Below are 23,271 nucleotides of genomic sequence, written 5' to 3' on the forward strand. Positions count from 1 at the left end.
TACTTCTTAGAAAAGAACTCTACCCCTTAAAAGTCAAAGCTTGGTATGCACCACTCTTGATCGCCATTTTGAGAAAAAATAGCCGCCATGGCTGCTGTACAGTGGAATGCGGCCGCTCAAGCGGCCCAAGCAGCACAATGGTAAGCAGATAACCGATTTTAGGGCCACATAATTCTTCTTAAAGACTCAAAGAACATCTTAAGTGTAAAATCGTTAGGATTTGTTGTTTCCTAGTACTTGAAAGATGGGGCTGTTGTGGCGATATTGTTTCTGGTTTTTCAACAAACCGCGTTGTCGTGCAGTTTGACCTACAAATATTCCCTCGATTCCTTAACCTACTTTCGCCATCTTCTATCAGAATCATATGATATTATGTATGATCTATTTTCTAAATATGACTAAAATTTACATCAAAGTACATAAAAAATCCGTAAATCCAAGCCAACATCCGGGTATTCTGTATCCAAAAAAAATTATGTAGGTAGACCGTCGACGTCATAATGGACAAGTGATGTCACAAAAGCATTCGAGAAAATGTACGATTTACCTTAGCAACAGACAATTTTCCTCCGGTGTATACTTTCTACCTTTCCTCAGCAATGTCTAGGATTTCTAAAACATTTCTATCTCAGAAAATATCAACTCTGTCACTGTTAGTGTTATCTACTTCAGCTGACCAAAAGACCATAGACAACTCTACCTTTTCAAAGATGTAAGTAGTATAGGTAGATTTAGGTGCATGTCAGAATGTTCTAGAAAATCTCTATTTTGTGTTTGGGTATCTTTGAAAGAAATTGATCATTTTGTTTTGAGAAGTCCTGGTTAAAATTTATTTAACATCAAAGCAATCTGCTGGCTGTACAAAATGTGAAGATTTATATATATTATGATAATTTTTACAGGTCGCAGCAATATTCAGGAGGTCTCGCGCCTCCCGGTACCTCGGATGCATCAACCAATCCAGCGACAGCGCCCGTCGTGGAGAATCCAGCATGGAAAAAAGCGCAGGAGGCCCTTGAGAAAGTGAAGGAGAAGGAGAAACAGGAGCCGGTCGTGGTGGAAACCCAGCAGAAAAACATGCAGCAACAGCAGCAGGAACAGTACCAACAGTACTACCAGCAGTATGCTCAGTACGCCATGTATCAGCAGCAATATGGGTATGTTTACTTGTTACAAAATAAGAAAATGATCCTTTTAATATTCTACCCCCCTTGCTTTCAAAGAATAATTCGTACATGCGAATTAGAATACCGGAATCGGAGATTGTTCTTAAGTCATTATGCTATGGAGAATTTTGCTTTGAAATGTGTTTTCTTGGGCGGGAATGAAGTTTTGTATGTCTTGTTGTTTAAGTGAATTTTGTACAAAAATACAACATATCCATAACATGGTAGAAAGGAAAATTGTTGAAAAAAACTTCTTCTTGGTGCATACAATGTAGTATATGTATGTTGTTTGTACTTTATCCAATTGTTAGTTCCTGTCACTCAAATCTACTACATTTATCATTTTTACCCACAGATATCAGTATCCATATCAGCCTGGATACAACCCTGCATTTTACCAACAACAGTACCCAAACCCAGGGGTAAGGACACTTTGAATCCATGCATGGTATACATGCAGCTAGCCTATGTAAACTAGCATCTTAAGAATAACTGCTACTTGGAGAAATATAAAGCACAGGACCAAAGCCCAATTGTATGCTTACTAACATTAACACGTTGTCATTCCATTAATGATTTTTTTGGTGATTTTCTTCATGATTTTTAGAATATGTACCAAGGATACCAGCCAAATATGCCTGGCCAAGCCCCTAACATGCCTCAGTTCCCGCAACAGCCACCCAACATGCAAGGTCCCCCACCACCACCTCAACAACAACAACAAAATCAACAACAACAAACACCTATGATGGGCCCAAATCAAGACAACAGCAACCAGACCCCAATGTCTGGGCCTTGGACCCACAACCAGAATCAGCATCATCAGAGCTATGCTAATGTCGTTAAGGGGAACAACCAACCAGGGACCAATACATGGAACTTCTCACAGAGGGGCCCCAATGACCATCCCAATCAACCACCTAACCAGATGAAAATGAAAGGTGTGTTGTTTTTGGCCACACCTCGGGAGTGGAGGCTTCCGCATTATCTGAAACATATTTTTCTTCTTTTATTTCTCATGTCTGGTAGATTGCATTTTCGATACAGGAATTATATGTCATAACTAGCTTTGCCTGTCATGTACTTAGAATATGCAAAGTAGTCAAGATATTTCTTTAGGATCACCTCTTTTCAAAGGACTCCTTACAGTGAAACTTTCGCAGTTTTATTTTTGTGACCACCTCTCCACCAAGAATTCATGACACCACGAATAGGTCTCCGTTGTTTGACTACTGTGCTACAGTATTGTTTAAGCCATGGATTGTAAACAATGCGAAAACTTCCCTCTTCCTCCGACTGCAAAGTAAAATTGCTGTGAAACTAATTGAATTTACAATGTTCCAAAATGTTGAATGTTTATCTCATGTCTCTTTATGTACATGTATGCGCAGCTGCTCCAGGTGCTGGCATCAAATTCAACCTGCCCAAGCGGCATCAGCAAATGGGGAACCCGCTAGCAGCAGCTGGCCACCCTTCGGGACCGAACAACCAGAGGCAGACGAACGCCGAGTCGCCAAGGCAGCCACAACCGCAACAATCGTTTCGAGGCCGCCAAGGTCGTAGTCAAGACAGGGATCAACCAGAGGAACCCAACTCTCAACCACAACGTGAAGCTTCACTTCATACAGGGTACAGAACTAAGTTTCTTTATATTCCTATTCAAGAGATGTATAAAGTGATGATGAGTATAGCTCTACAAATGTACTATGTTCTCTTGTTGCAGTTAGAAATCTTGGGTCATTAATGTCATTGGAATTAAGCCTTAATAATAAGCTTTGGCTAGATGCTTTAGTTTTGTCTAACACAATTTATTTGTCTTCTCTAGTGGTGGAGGTACACCAAACCCAAGTGACTGGCCCCCAAGTCTCAAGTAAGATTGCTAGATGTTCTTTGGTGATACTTTTTTCAAGAAAAAGATGTGTGCTTCATGCTAAGATACACATTTCTGTCTCTAAGAATTGATTCATGAGAACCAAAAAATATTAAGTGCTGCCAAGCTTTGTGTGGAAGCAAAATATAGACATCCCATAGCCCCCTTCACCTCCGTTTAAACATAGAAATGCAAATAAGGGCATAAAAATGCAAATATAACATGTATTTGATGGTCATGTAGCCACTCTCTCATTGGTTGAACCGGTAATTGCCATGCTGTCATTGGTTGAACCACTAATTCCGATGGGCAATCAGGATCGGTGTATCTTATGAACAAAGTTGAAGTACTGTAAGTTTTTTGCAGGCTATGGTACAAAATTTGCATGCAATATTATTTCTAACATATCTCTGCCGTTTGCTGTTGTTTTTAGGGATTATGTACAAAGAGCCTTTGCCCGATGTGAGAAAGAGATAGACAAGGATCAGGTTGAAATTATCTTGAAGGGTAGACTAACCAGCGTGTTCAACAATGGGACAGCCTGGACAATAGACTGGGACAAAGAAGCACTCCCAGGGTAGGTGTTTGGTGTTTACCATGTACTAATGTCTTAGGCTTGTTTATTTTGTATGTATGTGTTGTCAATTACTGAAAATAACTGCCAAAATGGTCCTTTTCAATTTGCCCTAAAACAAGCAAAAAATTACATCTTGGAAAATTGACACAAATAAGTCAGTTCTTGTTTTGAACTGTGCATGCACAGTCTCAAAGGTGAAGGCCCTAACTTGTAAACAGTTCTTGTTAAGGTTCGGGTTCGAAATTTATTTTGACCATACTGCGAAGTAATCTGTGAAAATAAGACGAAAATTATACATTTTCTCCATAGTTTTGGCCCCAGACTTTTAGGCTATTGCTATAGCAATCTTTTATATTTCCTGAAAAGCCCGATCTTCTTAGCGTTCTTCGGTCGCGCAGTTTTGAATCACCCGGAAAAGGATGTTTGGAGAAACGCTGGCGGCTTTCTGAGAACGCTTCAGATTAGCCCCGGATCATTGAAAAACTCTGAACCCAGACCTTGAGACCATGCTTGATACATGTCCTGACGTATTTTGTTTAACTTTAACATTTACATATTACCCACGATTCATCACACTGCATATGCACAGTTTAAACCATGAATGGGCTTATTGTTAGAAATCTTGTTAAATATTTATATTAGAAATTTGAGCTAACTGTTAATCGTGTTGTCCACAGGATCCACAGTGACAGAGAAAAACAGCAGGTCCCCCATAGACCAAGCAGATGGGAGGAGTCTGCGGGTAGACAACAGAACCAGGGTCTGAACAACAGGGGACTGGTGGGTGGTAGGAACAGGTCAGTAGACATTCAACACACAGGATATCTCACATCAAAATCAATGTAACCTCTTACATATGGGTGCAAATATTATGAAATGCCAAAATAATAACATTGGTTATCCGTAGGCTAAGATGTCATAGAAATGCCTTATTTTGTATAATTCAAAACAATGAAGTACTGTGAATCCATTTAATATTGTGGTTGGTAATTTTGAATTTTTGGGAAAAGGGAATAGTTACCTGCCTTTAATTTAAATGGTGGGAACAAACATCATTGTCTCAAATGTTAGTGATGAAATATTTTTGATGATGAAATTTTACAGTTGACTAGTGACCGTTAAAGAAGCTAGAATCAAGTTACCGTTAGCAAATCAAGAATTACTGTAATGAAATGACATGTATGATTTGTTTCAAGAATGAGTGCTCTACTTGACTTAGAGATTAGTAGAGATGTATATGCTAAACCATTGTCCTCTCTTTCTTAGGTTTAGGTCAAAATCTAGATCAAGAAGCAGATCGCGATCCAGGAGCAGATCCAGGTCCAGATCTCGCTCCCGATCGAGATCCCGCTCTCCGCGCCCGTACAACAGCTACTCCCGGCGCTACAGGAGAAGAGTGGACAGCAGCGGGAGCTCCAGTTCGTCCGAGAACGATATCAGGTCAAATCGCGGCACGCAGAGGGGCCGCGGGAGAGGCAGAGGGCGCGGGAGAGGCAAGGGCAACCAGACGCCTGGGAAGGGGAAGAACAAGAGAAAGAAGTATGCTTGTTTGTTTAATTGATTAGTGAATGAATGAATGAATGAAGACCTTTAATGTGCATACATACCCACTCGGTTAAGTACAGGTCACAACAAAAGAATAGTATACAGATACATCTATACAGTGTCAAATTACTACAGAAAATGCAAAGTATCCAGTACTTGAAATCTTTCTTTCTTTCATGGTGGTTTTATTATCATGGTTTTTCATGACACAGCAAATGTGCATTTCCAATCTGTTACTAGTACTGTACTACAGAATTGGGCCAACTGCAAATTCTTAACACTGTGAAAGCCTCCTTTTATCATACTGCAAAATGAAACCACTGCAAAAGTAATGGAATTTGCAATATATTGAGACCAAAAAAAAGTCAGTTCATTAATTGTGTTAAAATCACCATTCCTGAGAAAAAATGAGAAGCTATACTTTCTAGAATAATTAATGCTCTTTTGAATTTTAAATAATTACACATGTACTGACATTTATGTCCCTTTTTGTTGCCCTGACAGGAATGACTTTCAGTTCAGCTACGATGATCCCAACAAGGTGGCCAAGTTACAGAAGAGAATGGCTCGCTTTGCCGGAGACAGGAAGCCACGGTCCCAACCCCTCCAGCTCTCTATCAATAACTTCACTGTAAGTAATACACTGTTGTTGGTATCCTTTTCTCTTACTGTGTGTAGTCCAGTGGTTAGTGCCCCTGCCTCTGAACCAAGAGGTTAGGAGTTCAAATGCCGACTATTTTCGCTCATGACTTGCATGCTGCTTGAAAGGGTCACGGTCCACTGTTCATTGTACTTAACAAAATAGAGCTAGAGGAAATTTCACGGTACAGTCAACCTGTAGATACTGTACATAGCGTCTTCTCTGTCACGACCAGTGGAAGAGTAGCGCAACTGTTAATTGAGCTAAACTGCTTGGAGATTAAAATCTGTATTAGAATGAGTTTCAAATACAGAAATCTTCATAACTCTTACTGCAAAATCCTCTAAGCTGTTGAAATTTTACACTGACTGTTGAATTTGCAACTGTTGAAATCCATTGTTTTAATGACTAAATAATGTTATGTTATTGTTTACAGAATGATAATGATGATAGCATAGACTGCTGGGACCCAGATCACACGGTCATCGGAATGTGCCAGGACATCGAAAAACCCTACCTCAGACTGACCACGGTAAGTTTAACACAAATTAGCCTGACGTCACAATGCCCAAGAACATTGAGCCATGACCACATGATTATTTCTTTGGATGCGCTCGGGACTTATCGGTCGGAATCGTACATGTTCGGAAGATTTGAAATGATGGCTGGCCTCCAAGTGCTCAGATTTTCAATGAGTTCCCACCACACAACGACATCACATTTTTGCTCCATGATGGTCGATATGTGATGGTATAGTGTTATCTAAACTTACTATGGATAGAAATCAGAAAAAAATTGATTTTGAATATATGACTTTCAGCACCCTGATATTGCTTAGGTTTCCTTTAAGGCCCACCCGGTAAATGTGGCCCCTTTTTGGTGGTCCCTTAGATGACCACCTGTCCACATAGACCAGATTTTATCAGTCACCAAGTGGTCTTCTTGGGCATCTTTGACTGTACAAATTAATGGCTAATATTCAATTGTTACCACCTTTTTTTTGTTAGGCACCAGACCCGTCCCTTGTACGTCCAGTAGAGGTGCTAAAGAAATCTTTGGAACACGTCAAGGCCAAATACAAGGCACTAGGAGACTACCACTACGCTTGTGAGCAACTCAAGTCCATTAGACAAGATCTCACGGTAAGACGGTCTGTTTTAAGTGTTGATTTTAGTTAGATTTTGTAATTGATATAATGAAAGTCTATTCAGTTTTTGCAACTTTTTAATATCAATTTTTTTTGTCTACCCAGATCCAGTGTGTGCGGGATAGCTTTGCAGTGCTGGTATACGAAACACATGCAAGGATAGCCCTGGAAAAGGTGTGTACATGTATCATGATTTTTTTTTATAAATCTCAAATAAATGAATGTTAAAGAGCTAATCACAGCATCCCAAGGAAGTAAAGTGTTTTGGGGCTGTCTGTGTGTGTGTCTTTGTGTGTGTGTGTCTTTGTGTGTGTGTGACTGTGTCTTTGGGTGTGTGTCTGCATGTGTACGTGTGTGAAATTATACACCATGCAGTGTCGCTCAGTGCTGCTATTTTTGTTTTGTTACTGGAATGATCGCAAAGTATAATGGGCAAGGGTGTGAAGTCTGCCATCCCTGACCGCCCTGTCTTGTTTTTTTGTGTATCTGTGCACAGATGGACTACCATGAGTTCAATCAGTGCCAGACCCAGTTGAAAGCTCTGTACTCGGAGGGAATCGAGAACGGACATAGTTGGGAGTTCACGGCATACAGGCTCATCTACTATATATTCACCAAGAACAAAGCTGGTATCCTTTTCAGTGATGCTACCTTAACATACACTGTGTCAGTAGATCTCTATTTTATGCAATAGCAAAGAAATTTCATCCATTTGATATTTGGTATGTGGGTGTCAAGAAAAGAAAGGACCACCTAGCAGCTTGCTATGGTACTGCCACAAAACTTTTGTGTTTTAGTATGTCATGTTTTATCCAGGGCCAGATAGCTTTTGGAGTTTGAGAGGAAGTGATGTAGGTTTGAGCCCCCCAGCAGCTATTTTTGGGAACTGCCTTTTGTATATGTATGTTCAATGTTACGTGAAGAAGTAGCGTTTTGGAACTGCAGGGGTCGATTTTGTTAAACACTTTGTTTCCTGTTCTTTTGTTGCTTTGCCTTTAACATAGTGTTTTTAGTCTCTCGTTAATGTTACAGCCATTATTTTACACAATGTTTCTCCTTGACAATTTGTCCGCAGATATCACGACATGCCTGGCCTCCCTGACAAAGGAGATGCGAGAAAACCCTGACATAGCCTTTGCCTTGTCCCTCCGCTCCGCGTGGGCGCTTTCCAATTATCACACCTTCTTTAAGTTGTATGGGTCCGCCCCCAAAATGTCTGGCTATCTCATTGACATGTTTGTTGACAGGGAGCGTAAGGCCGCGCTGAAGCTGATCATCAAATCGTACGTGACGGTTCTTTTTATCGTTCTTCTTAACCCGCCTTTTCCCCACTCACGCTTGTCCTTTGGTGCGCACTTTGTTTTATTTTGTGTGTGTGTGTGTGTGTGTTTCCATATATCCAAGAGCTTTACACTATTGCATGCATTTCTTTTCCTTCTGTTTCTGCTAAGTTTGCTTCTTCTGTATTAAATCTCACTCAACCTTAATCCAAGTAGTATTTTAAAACTCTTACTGTAACAGTTGTATTTGTTCCTAGCCCTCTGCTAGGAATCTTTCTAATTCCGTTGTTATAACTCGTCTAGAGCACATTCCATAATGGTTTGGTGTAAAAATGTAGTCCTGTATTTCATGATTTCAAACTCAAAAGTTATCATGTAATTTGTAATCAAGTACATGTATATTTGTAGTAAAAGGCTTTATTTGTTTGACCACTTTTAATTTGAAAATGTTGAGTATGGTACTTTTATTCTTAGGAGGTCCGCCAAGTCAGGTAGGTGTGATTCTTGCTTTTGGTCATAATGTCCTAAAAGGTTGTTTTTTTCCAAAGGAGTTGTCCAGATATAGGTATGTATTTCTTTGCATCTGTCTATGTTAGTTACCTGTAGGGTGTAACATGTTATGCTTTTGAAGTTGTTAACATATTGTTTTCTCTCCCAAACTCCGACATGTAGCTACCGCCCCATGTTGCCTGTATCGTATGTCGTGACCGAGCTTGCGTTTGACTCGACTGAGGTCTGCGTAGAATTCCTGACGTCCCTCGGTGTGGTATTGACGGCAGACCAGTCGAAAGTGGACTGCAAGCTAAGCATGTCGGCCTTGGCTGGGTTCTAGAATAGCCTCCTAGCGAAGTCCTTCCAACCAAAGGGTTCCTACTACTTTCCTGAATGCCAGAATCCCATTTTCAACCATTTTTCAATAGATTAACACAAAAAAAAGGATGCTGTGAAAATAGACTATTCCATCCTTACAACAACGATTTTTAAACAAATCCTACTCTAAACTTAAAAATGTAAAAGCTATGATCCTTAGAAAAGCCTTTTACCTGCCTTGCGGGTTACTAGTAGTTGTGATTCCTACATGTTTTTATACCAACTACGAAGATAGACCAGAAAGTTATATTCATATCAATTTTCAGTGATTGAACTAATATGGAGAAGATGTAAATATGGAAAATATATTTATCTCATTGAAGCTTACTAAAACTCAACGTTAGAGCAGAGTTTAAGGATGGATACAGTGCTGTATAGAGAAATTGTGACAAAAAAGTAGTGTTTTTCTTTTCTTTTGGACACAACATGTTTTTTTCGGGTGTCCTTTTTTCCACATTTTTCTGGTGTGAAGTCAACTGTTTGTATTTGGATATGTTGGCGATGAAAGATCTGCATTGCGATTGGTCGTCTCTCGGAAGCCAGGGATACTTCCAACGTCCAATGATGGTGCTTGTCATGGCTGGTGATGGTCAGTGAGTTTGGCTGACCAATCGTCAATCTTTCGGTCATCCAGAGTGACCCAAAATGAAGTTCCAGGCCTCCGTCCCTCTCCCTTCCGTTTGGGTCAGTATCCCAGGCCGTAACGTGGGTGGGTTGGCTGTGCCGTCATGGAAGTCAACGCAGTCACCATGCAAAAGCAGTGTTGGAAAGTCAAGCCGCTGCGTTACTTCTCCACCAGAACTCTTTGATACAAAAAGTTATCATTTCAGCCATACCTTTTCACCAGATGCATACACACCAGAATCATCGACAAGAGCAGCAGTCAGCTTCAAGAATGTTGCAAGTCATCCACCTTTTGATCCCCAGCACCAGTCTTCAGTCAGGTTGCTGCAGCAGACAACCGACACACAAGCTTCCACTTACAAACTCTCATTATTTGAATCACCACTTTTAGCAGAAGTACGGAGCATCAGAATAAGTATCAGTTTACCTCAAAGCAGAGTCGCAGCCATCCCCTAGCCTAGGTCGTCGTAACGTCTTTCCCCAATGAGCCGCGGATCCCAACGTGCCATCGTCGCGGGATGAGAAGAGGATTCGCCAGCCCAACGAGCCAGTGGAGTCACCATCACAACGAAGGAGTTCCCAACGTGCCAGTGCAGTCTCAACGAGCCATTGCGGTCCCAACGTGCCAGTGCCGTCCCAACGTGCCAGAGAATCGTCCAGGAGCCACTAGGGTAGCAGTTGTCATTCCTTTGTCAATGCTGTTCATCTGTTACTTAATCTATTGTCTCTCCTTTGAGAATGTCGATCAAGTCTCAAACGTTATCATTTGTTGCATATTTCCCAACTAGACCAATGGAATGTTCTTTTGTTTTAGCAACACCTGATTCCTGTGGTGTTGCACCATTGAGGACTTTGAGGTCATATGTTTCGGACTCGATGATTGGTCATTTGAAAGCTGTAGTTATGACCTCAACGTCCTCAATTCAGACATGTCATATTTGTCGTGCAAAGACATGTCATCTTTGTGTTGTTTTTCTTCTCTTTTGCTTGTAATGTACAATTTTGTCACAGATATGGACTGTATCTTTCTCGCAAATTCAGATCAGAGCGTGTGGTTTGAAATCACACAGCAGAAATAAAGTACATACTAATGTATTTGAACTGTGTTGTGGTGATCATTTAGCATCAAATTAGCGAGTGTCACACTAGGAACTATTAGTGAATAGATTACATCAGCTGGTTGATAGGTTGGGTGGTGTTTGTTTGTGGAGGGGTAAGGGGGCGAAGTGAGAGTGGGTGGGTGGTTGTGAGTGAGCGAAAGAATGGGTGAGTGAATGATTCCTACCTATTGTTACTAGGCCTTGGGCCACTTTCTGTCCCTATATTGCTTGTGTAACCGCCCTCCTGCATAACACACCATCTTTGCAGGCACGTGGCACGGTAGCAGCTGGTTTTACTAGTACATTGTACAGCTGAAGGCTGTTCAATTTACCCCAATGCAGAGTTGCGACTATCCCCTAACCTAGGTGGCCATAACATCTTTTCCGAAATACTTTTCATATCCAACCCCTTTGAAAGGTCCAGGGCTGACTGACTTGAAAAGTGGTTTATCTTGAATATCTTGTTAGGCATGATAATTAGTGACTGAGTGTTGACCAGAGGTACTTTAGGATTCTAGATACTTGTAGTTGTATAACCATTACTATAATGACAAAGAGAGAGATAGTAGGATTCAGTGCCAAAGAAAAACAAACTTTAGTTTATTGAATGTCATTATTGAAACCAATATATTCCAGCATGGCAGATTTCACACAACAAAACTACTTGACTTGGATATTGAAAAGTTTGAAAACCGCTCACTGTAATTACCAATGTACACATTTAGCAATATTCTTGAATCTCGTTTTCACATTTAAAAAAATGTGATACTGAATTAAGCATATGTATAATAGCATTGGATGCATAGTAAGCAAAAAACTAGAACAAAGAATAGATTTTTTCTTACACATTAACATGAGCATTGCTAGATACATATTACTAGTATGTGACCTGAAAACCTGAAGTAAAATGGATTAAACATGGAGGACAATTAGTTTTCAATTTTTTAACACGAGAGCTAGGTCTTAACAGCATTAGCATCCCTGTACAGTACCCTTCTCACAGCACCCTAAAGCCTGCCATCAACATATACAGTACACCATTGTAGTCATAGTTATAAGCTGACCACATTGCATCCACCATAGCCTCCCTAACTCTTGGCCCATAGACTCGCAGATACTGTACTGTACTCTGTGCTAGTTCCCTAACTTTAGTCCCAGCATACATTAAAGATGGGACGATCGTGTGCTCGACAACGTGACTATGCATAATGGCAGCGAAGACGATTTTGGAAGTGAGCAGCAGTTCTTTCATAATCCGCCAGGTGGCGTCAGTGAGCTGCTTGGCTGTATAGAAACCGACAACAACAGCCCTCTTGGCAACTATGGATAGGTTATGAATCAATGAATAGGCATTTATGGTTGCCCACTTCAAATGCTGTGCTGCGTTTGCAACTGCAACCCACGCTCTTGAATTAAGCATTGCAATCCACCGTTCTCTTAGAACTAAAGATGTATACGACCACAACAATCGCGAAGAGGACAAAATAATTTTGAACCACTCTGGAACTTTGATTCGAAGCCACTTGTACAAATCCTTACAAACCGATATTACGAGTGGCAATACAGTCTTCAACGCGAATATCACTATCTTGTACGCAGCTTCGCAAACAACCCAGTATGTATCGTACAAAAGCTTTGCAAGTGGCACCAATACATTGTTATAGACATACACACCGTGTACACTAATAAAATCGTGTAGTGCACTTATTGCATTGCGTAGTGCATGTATTACATTGTTTAAAAACTGCGAATGCCACACCGCAATGATAGCTTGTCTGATACTTACAGAAACCACATACACTGCACGCCAACATAGCCCGGGCAATGTCTTAAAAGCAAAGTCAAGTGCATCCAAGGTCTTTTGCTTGAGCAAAACCGCTGAACTAGAGCGCCACACTGCGACGACAACGTCTTTGACAAGAATTGGAAGAGTCCGAAAAATAAAAGACAATAGAACATAGAAGTCTTCTTTCAGTTCAGCAAAGAAACGGGATGTCAGGATTTCTTGAACCGCTTGCTTCACGACGTGGTAGCTTCCCCTTGCAAAATTGTAAGCCATGGTTGGGAATGTGTTGACAAGGAAGTGAAACGCGTCGATAGTTCCTTTTTTAAGAATACTCAAAACGGGCCGGAGAGTTCAAGACATAAGTGACGATGGTTTGAACTGTTCGCAAGATCCACAACGCTAGCATCTTAACCGCCGTCCCCTCTTTGATAAAGTTGATCGCAATCAAGGCTACACCGTACATCTTTTGTGCAAACGACTTCATTGGTCCACGGACAAATTGGATTACATCCTCAGCAAAAACACCTGCAAATGTCTTCAAGTCCCCTGGAAGGGCGCGGTAGCTGTCGTGAAAGAGCTGGTAGGAACCGTAGAAAGTGACCATTATACTTACAAGTGTTACTGTTTTTAAGGCTGTCAAAAGTGAAAGCAACTTTCCCTGGCGGTTTTCTGGCGTTGGGGTTGGTGGATTTTCCGTTGTCTCGTTTTCCATACGGTCTTTGTCTTCGCTGGCTCCCATCAGGTTTTCAAACCGTTCAATCGCGAGTTTCAGTTCCTCTTTCTTCACACGCAAGTCTTTGCGACAGAGCGGGCAAAGAAAAGTCCCCTCACCGCTACGCTCTAAGTACTCGACAACGCACTTAGCATGAGTGGCCTTCTTGCACCGCGTACATTCATATGGGAACGAGGTTTTCAAGCCCTCAAAACAGATAGGGCACTCGCTCTCGTTCCCCTTCTGTAAGTCCTTGACGTAGTGGAGGCAGACGAAAAACAGCCATGTTGCAAAACACAACAGTTTGGACGCGTTCTTCAAAAGGAGTACCGCACCCAGGCCAAAGAATAAGAGCACGTACGGACGCCATATTAGATTCGGCAGGTGTTTACGATGGTGGAACAGGTACACTAACACACCTGTCGAGCTCAGAATCACCTGTACTGCCTGAAGGAACATATTGGCGAGATCTTGGCGTATAAGTCGGTCCACGTGCACGACAAGACACTTGACGACTTCTTAGTCGAACGATTGAAGCTAGCATATGTTAGAAAGTGGAAGTGAAACCTCTGTCTTCTATCTCTTGAGTGGGTTGACACATTGAGGAAGTGAAACTGATCTTGAAGTCGTCTGATTGGTTGGCGGAGTCACGTGGTTTGTGACGTCTATTTACGATTGGTAAACGTTAGCAAGTCAAACAAGTTCAACGCGTTCAAATGGAGCGTATAATGACTGAAGGGAAAACACGGGAAATCCATTGGTTAACGGAGCCTCCAAGCGGTTAGCTATTGTAGTGCAACATCTTGTCGACCTATACAATCTCCTGTTGGTAGAAAATAAAGACTGCTGTTATTATCAATCTCAACGAGATGTGCCATTGGGCGAGAGATCGTTCTCCAAGCAGATGTTGGGTTGAAAAATCGCAATGTTGTCGAGCGTCTTCTTTTTGTCGGGAACGCAACCACCAGAAAATAGACAGGGCAATTATAAATGTATGGAAACCGTTGCAACTTTCCATTCTAACATCTGCTTGGAGATTACGAAAATGTCACTTTGTAGTATCAAAACGAAAAAAAAGAGAACAAAAAAATGTGGACTCGTTAAAGGATAACCCTCCCTCCCCAAGTCCCTTTTTTCCTTTTTGGTACGACATTATGAATCCCAAAAATATAGACATTAGAAATATTAAAAATCATAGTATAAGCAAAAAAAACGTTTTTCTGTTGCTCATGTCACACTTATAAGTTACACATCTATTACTTATTCATCTTATATCTTTTTCAGTCGCTATATACATGTAAATATATTCCCAGGTCTACCACGTCAACATTATAGCTTCTCGCTTTAGTACAAATTTAGCTTCGAGTCGTAAATCTATTTGGCAATGTTACGTTGTCTGCAACATTTCATAGTTCTCGATTCGATTTCAAGATGGCGGCCGGGTCCCTTGTACAAATGTTTACATACATAGTTGGAGTGTATGTTGACAATGTAGACTCATAGTATAACTACTTTGCAATGTAAATAAACCACTTGCACTATTAGGTCATATTTATTTTTGCCACATGGTTCAGTGTGTCGTTCTCAAGACGTTGATAATTAGTTTTGATAATGATTTTGACTGACCCTCGAAGTCGATCTTAAATGTGTGCATACATTTCGAATATAGATATTTACTTTCATTTTCAAAATTTCTTGATTCTGCTAAGAATATCAGAGTTGAAAGAAGAGAACAGTCTTAATGGCGTAGATTGAAATAATAATAAGTGTAACAAGTTAAGAAAAAGTTGGCAATATTTGTGCATATTTTTTTGTGTGCATAGTGTTAAAATCATTCTCATCCAACCAAAATATGAATCAAAATCAAAGGTAAAGCAAAACGTGTAATGTTTGATTTATGCCAAAATACTTCTTTCGTGCTAATAGCTTTTTCCGAAAATAATTAATGATATGCAAGGAACTTTGATACTACAAATCCATTATAAAGGACAAATTTCCTATTTATGTTGAAACAATTACCCTTTGTTTTTTCCTATTAAATTGGAAAACACCGAACGCGTTTGCCGCTACATACTTTCCCGTTCCTGGGTAGAGCGTCACAATTCACTAAACACGTGAATTATATTGTTTGAAAACTTTGTGTTTTCCAAACAATCCGTTGGGCTAAGTTACAAACAGCTAGACTAAATGTTTGTTTTAGAGCGTTGAGTCAGCTAGCTTGGACTAACATTTGACTTTTGGCGTTGACATTTGACCGTTGCTAGGACAAAGGGTCGTCACTTATCCACTATAATACACCAATTCACCTGTTCTGAAATAATCCACTTACCAAAGGACCCTCCAGGGCAACCAGCAGTTGCGGGTCTACGTGCGGTAGCCTGGCAGGTGTCAAGTTGGAGAGGTTAATTGCATTGTTGTCGAGTGTGGTTTTGTGATTTAAGATTGTGCACGACGGCTAACACCTGGGCATTGTAAAAATTTGTCACGTCTGCAAACTATGCAAATAAAGGTGGGGTGTAACACACAGATGACCTGTTACGGTAGGTGAGGTAATTTAGGGGGGTAACTGACAACCAGCGGTTGCACCACCGGTCGCCCAGGTAAACGCAGTCGGCGGTCGTCTAGGTAAACAAATATGCCCGATCGCCTTCCACGGAGCTTTTCACCGCACGCCGCTACGTAAACCACCGGACAAAGGCCGCCAAACAATCGCCATGGTATAGCCATTGCAAATCCTGTCGTGTCGAGGATTTTACTAATGGCGTGAGTAGCTAGGGTGCAGTGCTTGTTCTGAAGTGGCGAGGGATTTTCTAGGCTTTTTGTAGTAGGTTTTTTAGAGTCTCGGGAGTTGCCATGGCGGTGGAATCGGGTAGACGAAACAGTATGGGACCGACGATTATCAAACTGACGAGTAGGCAGTCTTTGCATCGTAGCGTGCCGCCGATTAACCAGGAGGGGGAATACAAACTCTACGGGTCACAGCTCCCCCCACCCCGCCACGTCAAGACCGCCCCGCCGCCGGCACGTTCCTTCGACGGCGTCCTACGCAGCAGACCCCGAGAGAGAACCGTGCCGACAATCGTGGACTTCGACTCGTCGGCGTTTCAACCGTGGGAGGGGAGAGGGCCCTCTCGGGGTGTCATGGGCTTCTTCCCGCCCGTGAAACTCAGGCGTTCTGCTGGTAGCGAGAGAAGTGAAGTAAGTACAAGTTGTTGTCACAAAACACGAAAACCTTTTCACAGTATTCACTCGCTACTTCCTCTATTTCTTCACTCACCACAAATATTCCACGTTGACTGTTGTTGCTTATTTTCCAACTAACTAACTTCCTTCTGAAAATGTCTTTTGTATGTTTCAACTAGGTACTGCTTCCTAAGCCTAACATTACTAAATACCCTGAGTATGTATGAAGATTTGACATGTTTTTCTGTGATTTTTACTTCGATAAGTCTTTCCTTCTCCGTGGTAACAAATCCAAGGAACACAGAACCTAAGACGCAACAGGTGTCAGACAAAGGAGTTCAGCTCCACAAATATGGCTGCGCGACAGGTGCAATTAAAGGTGCTAACCTGGGCTTTCGTAATGGCATGTCCCTCGGGGCTCATTCCAAAATCGTGATCTCAGTGCATTCCAGGGCTTTTGACCGAAAGATTCTGGGTACAGGGTCAGCGGTTTAGGTTTAGAATACCTGAATACCGTCTTCCGGAAAGTAGGCATCTTCACGCTAGTAAAATACCCCAGTCTTCCCTGTTGCAGTTTTCACGTGTTGTATACTTCTTATATTCTTTCAATGATTGTCCAGTCTGGTATTAAACTCATTAACAGTTTTAGTGTCAACCACAAGTTATGGTTAGAAGCTCTAGTCTTTTGCAGAAAACTTTGTAGACTTCACCGGGTCTTCCTACGGGGGTACACTTTGGCAAAAAGAGGAATTAAAATTGGTCAGGAGAGTCAGTCAACGGGAAGGCTAACATTTCCCCCTCCCTCCTAACTACGCAAATGTTTTCCCTACAGCCTGCATAGTTAGTCTGGTAGAGACTAGTTTAGGTTTAGGTACGGGCCTAAACTTAAACCTTAACAGGTATGGCCAATTATCTATAAGTTGTACTTGTAGCCACTGCCATCTCCAGTGGTAAATTGTCGCCTTTGTATAAAAATTTACACATGCCAATATCAAAACGAGTATTGGCAAGTTTTTACTAATTTTGAAGTGCTAAATTGTCAGAATTGTTATCTTTGACTGTTTTAGTTTCTTCATGAACAGGTACATGTACACAATTGACGTTCATGTCTCGTCCTGTACGTACCTGAACAATTTTACAGGACGTACAGAAACTAGGTACACAGCTGTAGTGCACTTTTGATTCTATATCCTGTCGTGCTAAAACCCGGCAAGTTTACTGCACTTTACAAAAAGAATGTCAGTAATTCTTCTACCATGTGAACTCAAAGCCACACAACACCAATCGTACACTGTGCTCACAACTGCTTGAAGAAAAAAGACAACATTTATTAGAATTACATCGATGAAGTTTAGACGTCGACATCCAGGTACATTGTAGTAAGATACGCCAAACAACAGTTACTCAAGAAGCTGGATAAGTTTGCAAACGGTCAGACGTTTCAGCCAGCATCCGTTGTCTTTTTATTCGTCATTCACTTAACCAGAATTTGGAGCTATTAATGCAAAATAAGATATTTAAAAAAATTATAAATAGCTGACTCCAAATTATGGTTCTGTCACTGATGAAAGACAGCGGATGCTGTCTGAAACATCTGACCGTTTACAAAATTATCCAGTCATTAGAATAACAGTTCTTCCATGATGATTATAGGCTTTTAACCACAATATCTTGACCAGAAAATTGTTTCTAAGTATCCAGTAATTAAAATCACACTTCTTCTATGATGATTATAGGTTATTGACCACAATATCTTGACCAGAAAATTGTCCCTAAGCCGGTTATCGCTAAATTATCACCTACACCGTCTCCGTTTCTCCAATCTGTTGACACGGTAAGCTAACCCAATTACAGCTAACCTACCATGATTGGTTGAACATGGTAATTATATCACACCACCAGTTTCTCCTTACCAATTAGTAACACCTCGCCACCAGCGCTTTGTTTGGGTTCTAGGCGGATCTGTTTTTGTACGGTCTCCATACACTAGAGATACGTTGTTATAATTAACAATCCTGTATAGGTGATAGCATATCTAATGAGTATACATACTCTAGCGTTGTCGCAACTACTTTTAACGATAACAAAGATTTAAGAAATTTATAATCATAGGATGAAAGCGTTAGATTTGTTGAAAAAAAATAGATTTGATTTTGATTATTGGGTGCCCCCGAGCTAGTTACGGTAATCAGTTTTAAAGTTATAATAAAGATTTAAGAAATGTACAATTATGGGATTAAAGTATGAGCTTCTTTAAAGAGATTTAAAATTGATTTTCTTTGAGTTCAGTTTCTTCTTAGCAATAGTTTTCATGTTTAACGCGTACGTTCAAGAGTTTGTTGTACTTTTCTCTCTGCCGTACTTTTCTGTATTTCTTTTATTTCATTTTAGTACTTTCTCAAGACATATTTTTGCAATTTTTCTACTACATTTGACGATAAAGTCTACACAAATACAGTATCTATCATAATCATATTTGAGGTTCATTTTTTTAAATTTTTGTTCGTCAAATTATATATAGTTGCACGTCTTTTCCTAACTACAAAAGACTTTGCTTGAACCGGTCTGACTTCATCGTATAGCAACGTAACAATGGCTATGATAAAATAGCACCCGTGCGTTGGTCATGCCACATAGGGTCGCCACATAAAAGTTAAACGTTTACCTAACTGATCCAAAGTTCTTCGTCGCCTTGACCGCAATCTAACCCTCTTTTGGAGATCTGATAATTTTAATCTATACCAACAGAGGACTCTTGAATATTGGACCAACCGAGATTTGACACAGTTCATAAGAATGGGTTCTGGAAAAAAAATGGTAGAACTTTATTTCAGCAATTGTCGACAATGCAGTTTTAAAAAATGCCTTTGTTGAAAAGATTTAGTGATAAAAATGCCGGCCTTCACCTCTGCCTTTAGTAACATTACGTCAGCTGACTCCGACTAAGCGAATTTTAATTGCTGGACTTTTGTATTTTCCTCACAAAAGAAAGTGTAAGTAATTGCATTTTTCTTGGCGTTAGCTTGTAGAATTGCTTGAATGCTTTGCACGTGTGTGTTGCGCAACGATTTTCTTTTTGTCGTGAAAACGTTCTAGGCACCGTTGAAAAGTGAAAATAAAAGCCCCCCCCCCCCCAAAAAAAAAATAGACGCTACAAATGCATATTATCATCATAACTCTAGCACTGGAAAATGTACACTTACCAAAAGCCAGAACTGTTGAAAATGATTTGTAGAATATCAAACGGTAACAGTTTTGATTTGGCGCTGTTTTACGCATCCTTACAACATGTCCTAGCTGAAGTCGTTTGACATTTCGGAAGGTGACGTAAATCCGGCGGCCCCGTGTATGAGGGAGCTTTAGGCGTAAGCCTCAATTGCAAGCGTCAAACCTCTGCACGTAAAAGAATCCAATACACTTATCGAGAAGACTAGGGGTGACCCGGTGTGCTTGGCCTAAAAAACGCTAGCCCTACCGAAGCATTGCACTGCCACTAGCTACTTGAAAAAGCATCATGCTTCACCTTAATTGAGGATTACTACTTTACCTACCTTTACGCATCCTTGAAAAAGGAAAAAGGACCCAAATATAGGACACCAATTAGCGTTCTATCTCTGTGTGTGATGTTAAGGCAAACAGTGATAACAGTAGACAACAAAGACATAAAACGAGGCGCTTTGTAAATACCATTAACCTCATTTTAGCATCGCTTCATTGCTCAACCTCCTACTTGGTGACCTGACTTCTGCTATTGACGCTCCAATTAACTTGTGTCGCAGTAATTGGTTCATTTACCTGTACAATTGGTTTTTCGACTTTTTATGTATCATGTATATATTTTGTGTGTGTGTGTATTTTGTGTTTTATCGTGTAGACGGTATGCTAAAGAACGGCGTAGCACAACAGTTTTGCAAAGGGTCCTTTATACCCACGTGATAGGGAGTGTGGGTATATATGTATATGTGCTACAATAAAGGTATTCATTCAATAATTCATTCTTGCACATACGTGTGGTGGGTTCTTTAACGTGCTTGTGATGTGGCTTCCCTTCGATTGCGAGGGAACTCCGGCTTAACGTCTTATCCGATGGACTTGACCCCTTTCCAGTAGCATACGCTTAATCGCTTAACCATTCTGTACAACCTTGGATGACCCGGCCTAACATTTAGAAATTTTTTGGGCTTTCGGAGATATTTTGAATTGGTCAAAAAACGTCTAAAAACTGACAATTCTTTATACAGATTTTCCGATTTTTTCAAAATTTGTTATAAATCGTTGCAATTGCAAAGCCAACTCGTAGACATTACCGAAATCCATTCACGATTTTCCTTTGAAATATTCTGTTTACGGACCAACAAACATGTAAAGAAATAATTTGTTTCAACTATAAATGAAGTGTACAAAACATCTTGTAGTTTGAAAGAGGTCACTTTTGCCCGAAACCCAGCGAGAAATGGTGGTCCTTTGTCGGGGACATTTCTTTGTTGACATTGCTACCGACGCTAACAGTCAAAACCAGTGGTTCTCTATTGTCTCATAAGTGGCTGTTGATCTTTTGAATTCCTCACTTTACATTCTATATCACTTCTGACGTCATGCGGTAAGGTATCCAATATCAGGATTTAGATTTTGTTGCGAGCTAGCGGCGTTGTTCTGGAGTATGTTGAGTTTCACGTGCAAGGGCAACATGGTAACGAGATACGTTGTTCGTTGGCGGTGCTCTAGGATACGTTCAAAGTATGTTAAACTCTTTAATGACGCGTAAATCTCTAAATAAAATGTAGAATTAGATTGTGATAGGGAGTGGGGTTTGGTAGGGTTAGAGGCCAAAAGCAGCAATTGATGGTAAATCCATTGAACACTTGAAAAACGGCCAAGGTCGAAGAGTGCTATTTCAAGGTTAAGGTTAAATGAAGGTTGAAAAGATAGTACGGGTCTGAATACGCAACAGATAGAGTGAAATTTTAGCTATGTATCAGGTATACGATACAGATCTCAATTGTCTAACACAGTACCAACACACACATGAAAACAAAACAAACAAACAAAAACTACAAAAAATATGTGATCTATGACTTTTCCACATACATGTTCATTTTTTTCAGATATATAATCTATTTTCATTTTTCTCGTCTTCTTCCCTACATAGGGACCTCCACAAACTCCGGTTCAAACCAGCACAGAAATGGAGCTAGCCCCGACGACCGGTGACGACGAACCTCCCCCGAAGACCCCAGCAAACATCAACCTCAGCCAACAACAACAACAACAACAACCAAACCCCCATGCGGAGCCTCCTCCTACAGCTAGAGGCACGATAACCTCCCATGGGACCCGCAGAGGGAAACGCCCGGTGAAGCGGTCAGATACTGAACCAATGGACGTGGATAACACTTTGCCGGTGGCGCTAGGTCTTCCCACGACACACGTGTACCGCAGGGATACGCCTTGGGTCTACTGCTACAAAGTCAAACAGCGGAGGAACAGATTCTACAAACTCTTGGCGAGTAAATCCGCTTCGGAAACAGACAGAATGAAAGATTTCAGGACTTGATGCTACCTTCGAGTTATGATACACAACTTCACATTTGTGTGTGTATATATATGCTTATATATATATTTTGTAATTTTTCATGATCGTATTCTGTATGAAACAGTTCGTAACAGGTGGAAAATTTGAATAGAAATTGTCTTCCCTTGATAATAGTGAAGCCATGATTTTGTACATTTTGTAATGATAATAAATTATAAGAATGAAAAATGTATTTACTTTACCGTCGTTGGTTGCCGTTCAACGAAAATGTCTCTTTTGCCATTCTGAAATACGTGTTTGGTGCAAGATTTGGTGGAGAGTGGAGTGGACAATAAAAGACGTCTCTTACGCTGTTGTAACTTGCATACCTTTTGGGCATTTTTCTAATCATCAAGAAATGAGGATAAATCGTCAATATTACTTTTGATACCATTCAGGGGGTTACAGTAGAAGTACTCATTAAGAATAACGCCATTTATATAATAAACGTGTCTGAAAGTCCTGCAGAAACTGAATAAAGCAGGGCGTGATATTCTGTCAGCTATCGAACAGCTGCAGTCACAGAGGAATCCGCCAGATGATACAAAACGTCTTGTGTTGTCTACTCAGAATCATACAGGTAACCTCATTTGATGGATCCGTGAATAGTTTCAAAAGTTTTACAAATAAATGAGTATTTCGATGGGTTCATTTCGGATGGTGACGTAAAGACGGCGGCCCCGTGTGTAAAGCCGGCGTCACAATTCATGCGAGCGTCGGCCGACTTTGTAGATCGCCGGAAGTTCGCCGAATTTCTAAATTGCCCTAGCGTCGACCGTATTTTCCAATGAAAATCGCCGGCGACGTCCGTCGAACACTAAAAACTAAAAATCTCCCATAAGATGGTACCATCTCTTGGACATGGACGAAGTCAGAATCGACTAACCTGGTAAAATGCCAATATTTGGATAAACTTTTATTTCTACAAATCGCCCGAAGCCGCATAATCGACAGGACGTTGGCCGTACTTCGGCCGAAAATGCATGCACATTTGAAGCTCGCCAACACGTCGGTCGAGCGCGAGCTGAACTTTTTATTTGTGACGGGGGCTTAAGGGAGCTTGAGGCGTCAAACCCAACCGTAAAAGAACCCAGCACACTTATTGTGAAAAGTGGCTAAATACGCGAGCCGTAACGGAGCTTCATTGCTCTACAAGCTAACGAAAAGCGTCATGCTTCGTCCTCAGTCTGAGGTTTGAC

The 23,271-nt window shown here is 40.8% G+C and overlaps 2 protein-coding genes across 5 annotated transcripts; both read left to right on the forward strand.

Moving 5' to 3' along the window:
- Nucleotides 1–10: 10 nt before the first annotated feature.
- Nucleotides 11–10,814, forward strand: LOC136440405 (leukocyte receptor cluster member 8 homolog). 4 transcript variants are annotated; one of them, XM_066436439.1, is made up of 16 exons: nt 545–712; nt 903–1,157; nt 1,522–1,588; nt 1,774–2,107; nt 2,558–2,795; nt 2,992–3,036; nt 3,470–3,613; nt 4,291–4,410; nt 4,880–5,152; nt 5,663–5,789; nt 6,235–6,330; nt 6,806–6,940; nt 7,051–7,119; nt 7,442–7,574; nt 8,021–8,228; nt 8,898–10,814. In XM_066436439.1, exons 1-16 carry the CDS (start codon nt 600–602, stop codon nt 9,055–9,057), a joined length of 2,517 nt encoding a protein of 838 aa, XP_066292536.1. In that variant the 5' UTR covers nt 545–599; the 3' UTR covers nt 9,058–10,814. The 4 variants fall into 4 exon arrangements, with proteins under 4 accessions (XP_066292537.1, XP_066292535.1, XP_066292538.1 ...); XM_066436440.1 differs by lacking the exons at nt 545–712; nt 8,898–10,814 and adding an exon at nt 11–140 and having other exon boundaries at nt 8,021–8,843; XM_066436438.1 differs by lacking the exon at nt 8,898–10,814 and having other exon boundaries at nt 543–712; nt 8,021–8,843.
- A 5,177-nt stretch (nt 10,815–15,991) lies between these two features.
- LOC136440368 (uncharacterized) lies at nt 15,992–22,265 on the forward strand. The gene is made up of 2 exons (XM_066436377.1): nt 15,992–16,515; nt 21,650–22,265. The coding sequence occupies exons 1-2, from the start codon at nt 16,171–16,173 to the stop codon at nt 22,052–22,054; spliced, it is 750 nt and encodes a 249-aa protein (XP_066292474.1). The 5' UTR covers nt 15,992–16,170; the 3' UTR covers nt 22,055–22,265.
- The last annotated feature ends 1,006 nt before the right edge of the window (nt 22,266–23,271 follow it).

This window comes from Branchiostoma lanceolatum, chromosome 8, assembly GCF_035083965.1.
Source record: "Branchiostoma lanceolatum isolate klBraLanc5 chromosome 8, klBraLanc5.hap2, whole genome shotgun sequence".
NCBI lineage: Eukaryota > Metazoa > Chordata > Leptocardii > Amphioxiformes > Branchiostomatidae > Branchiostoma > Branchiostoma lanceolatum.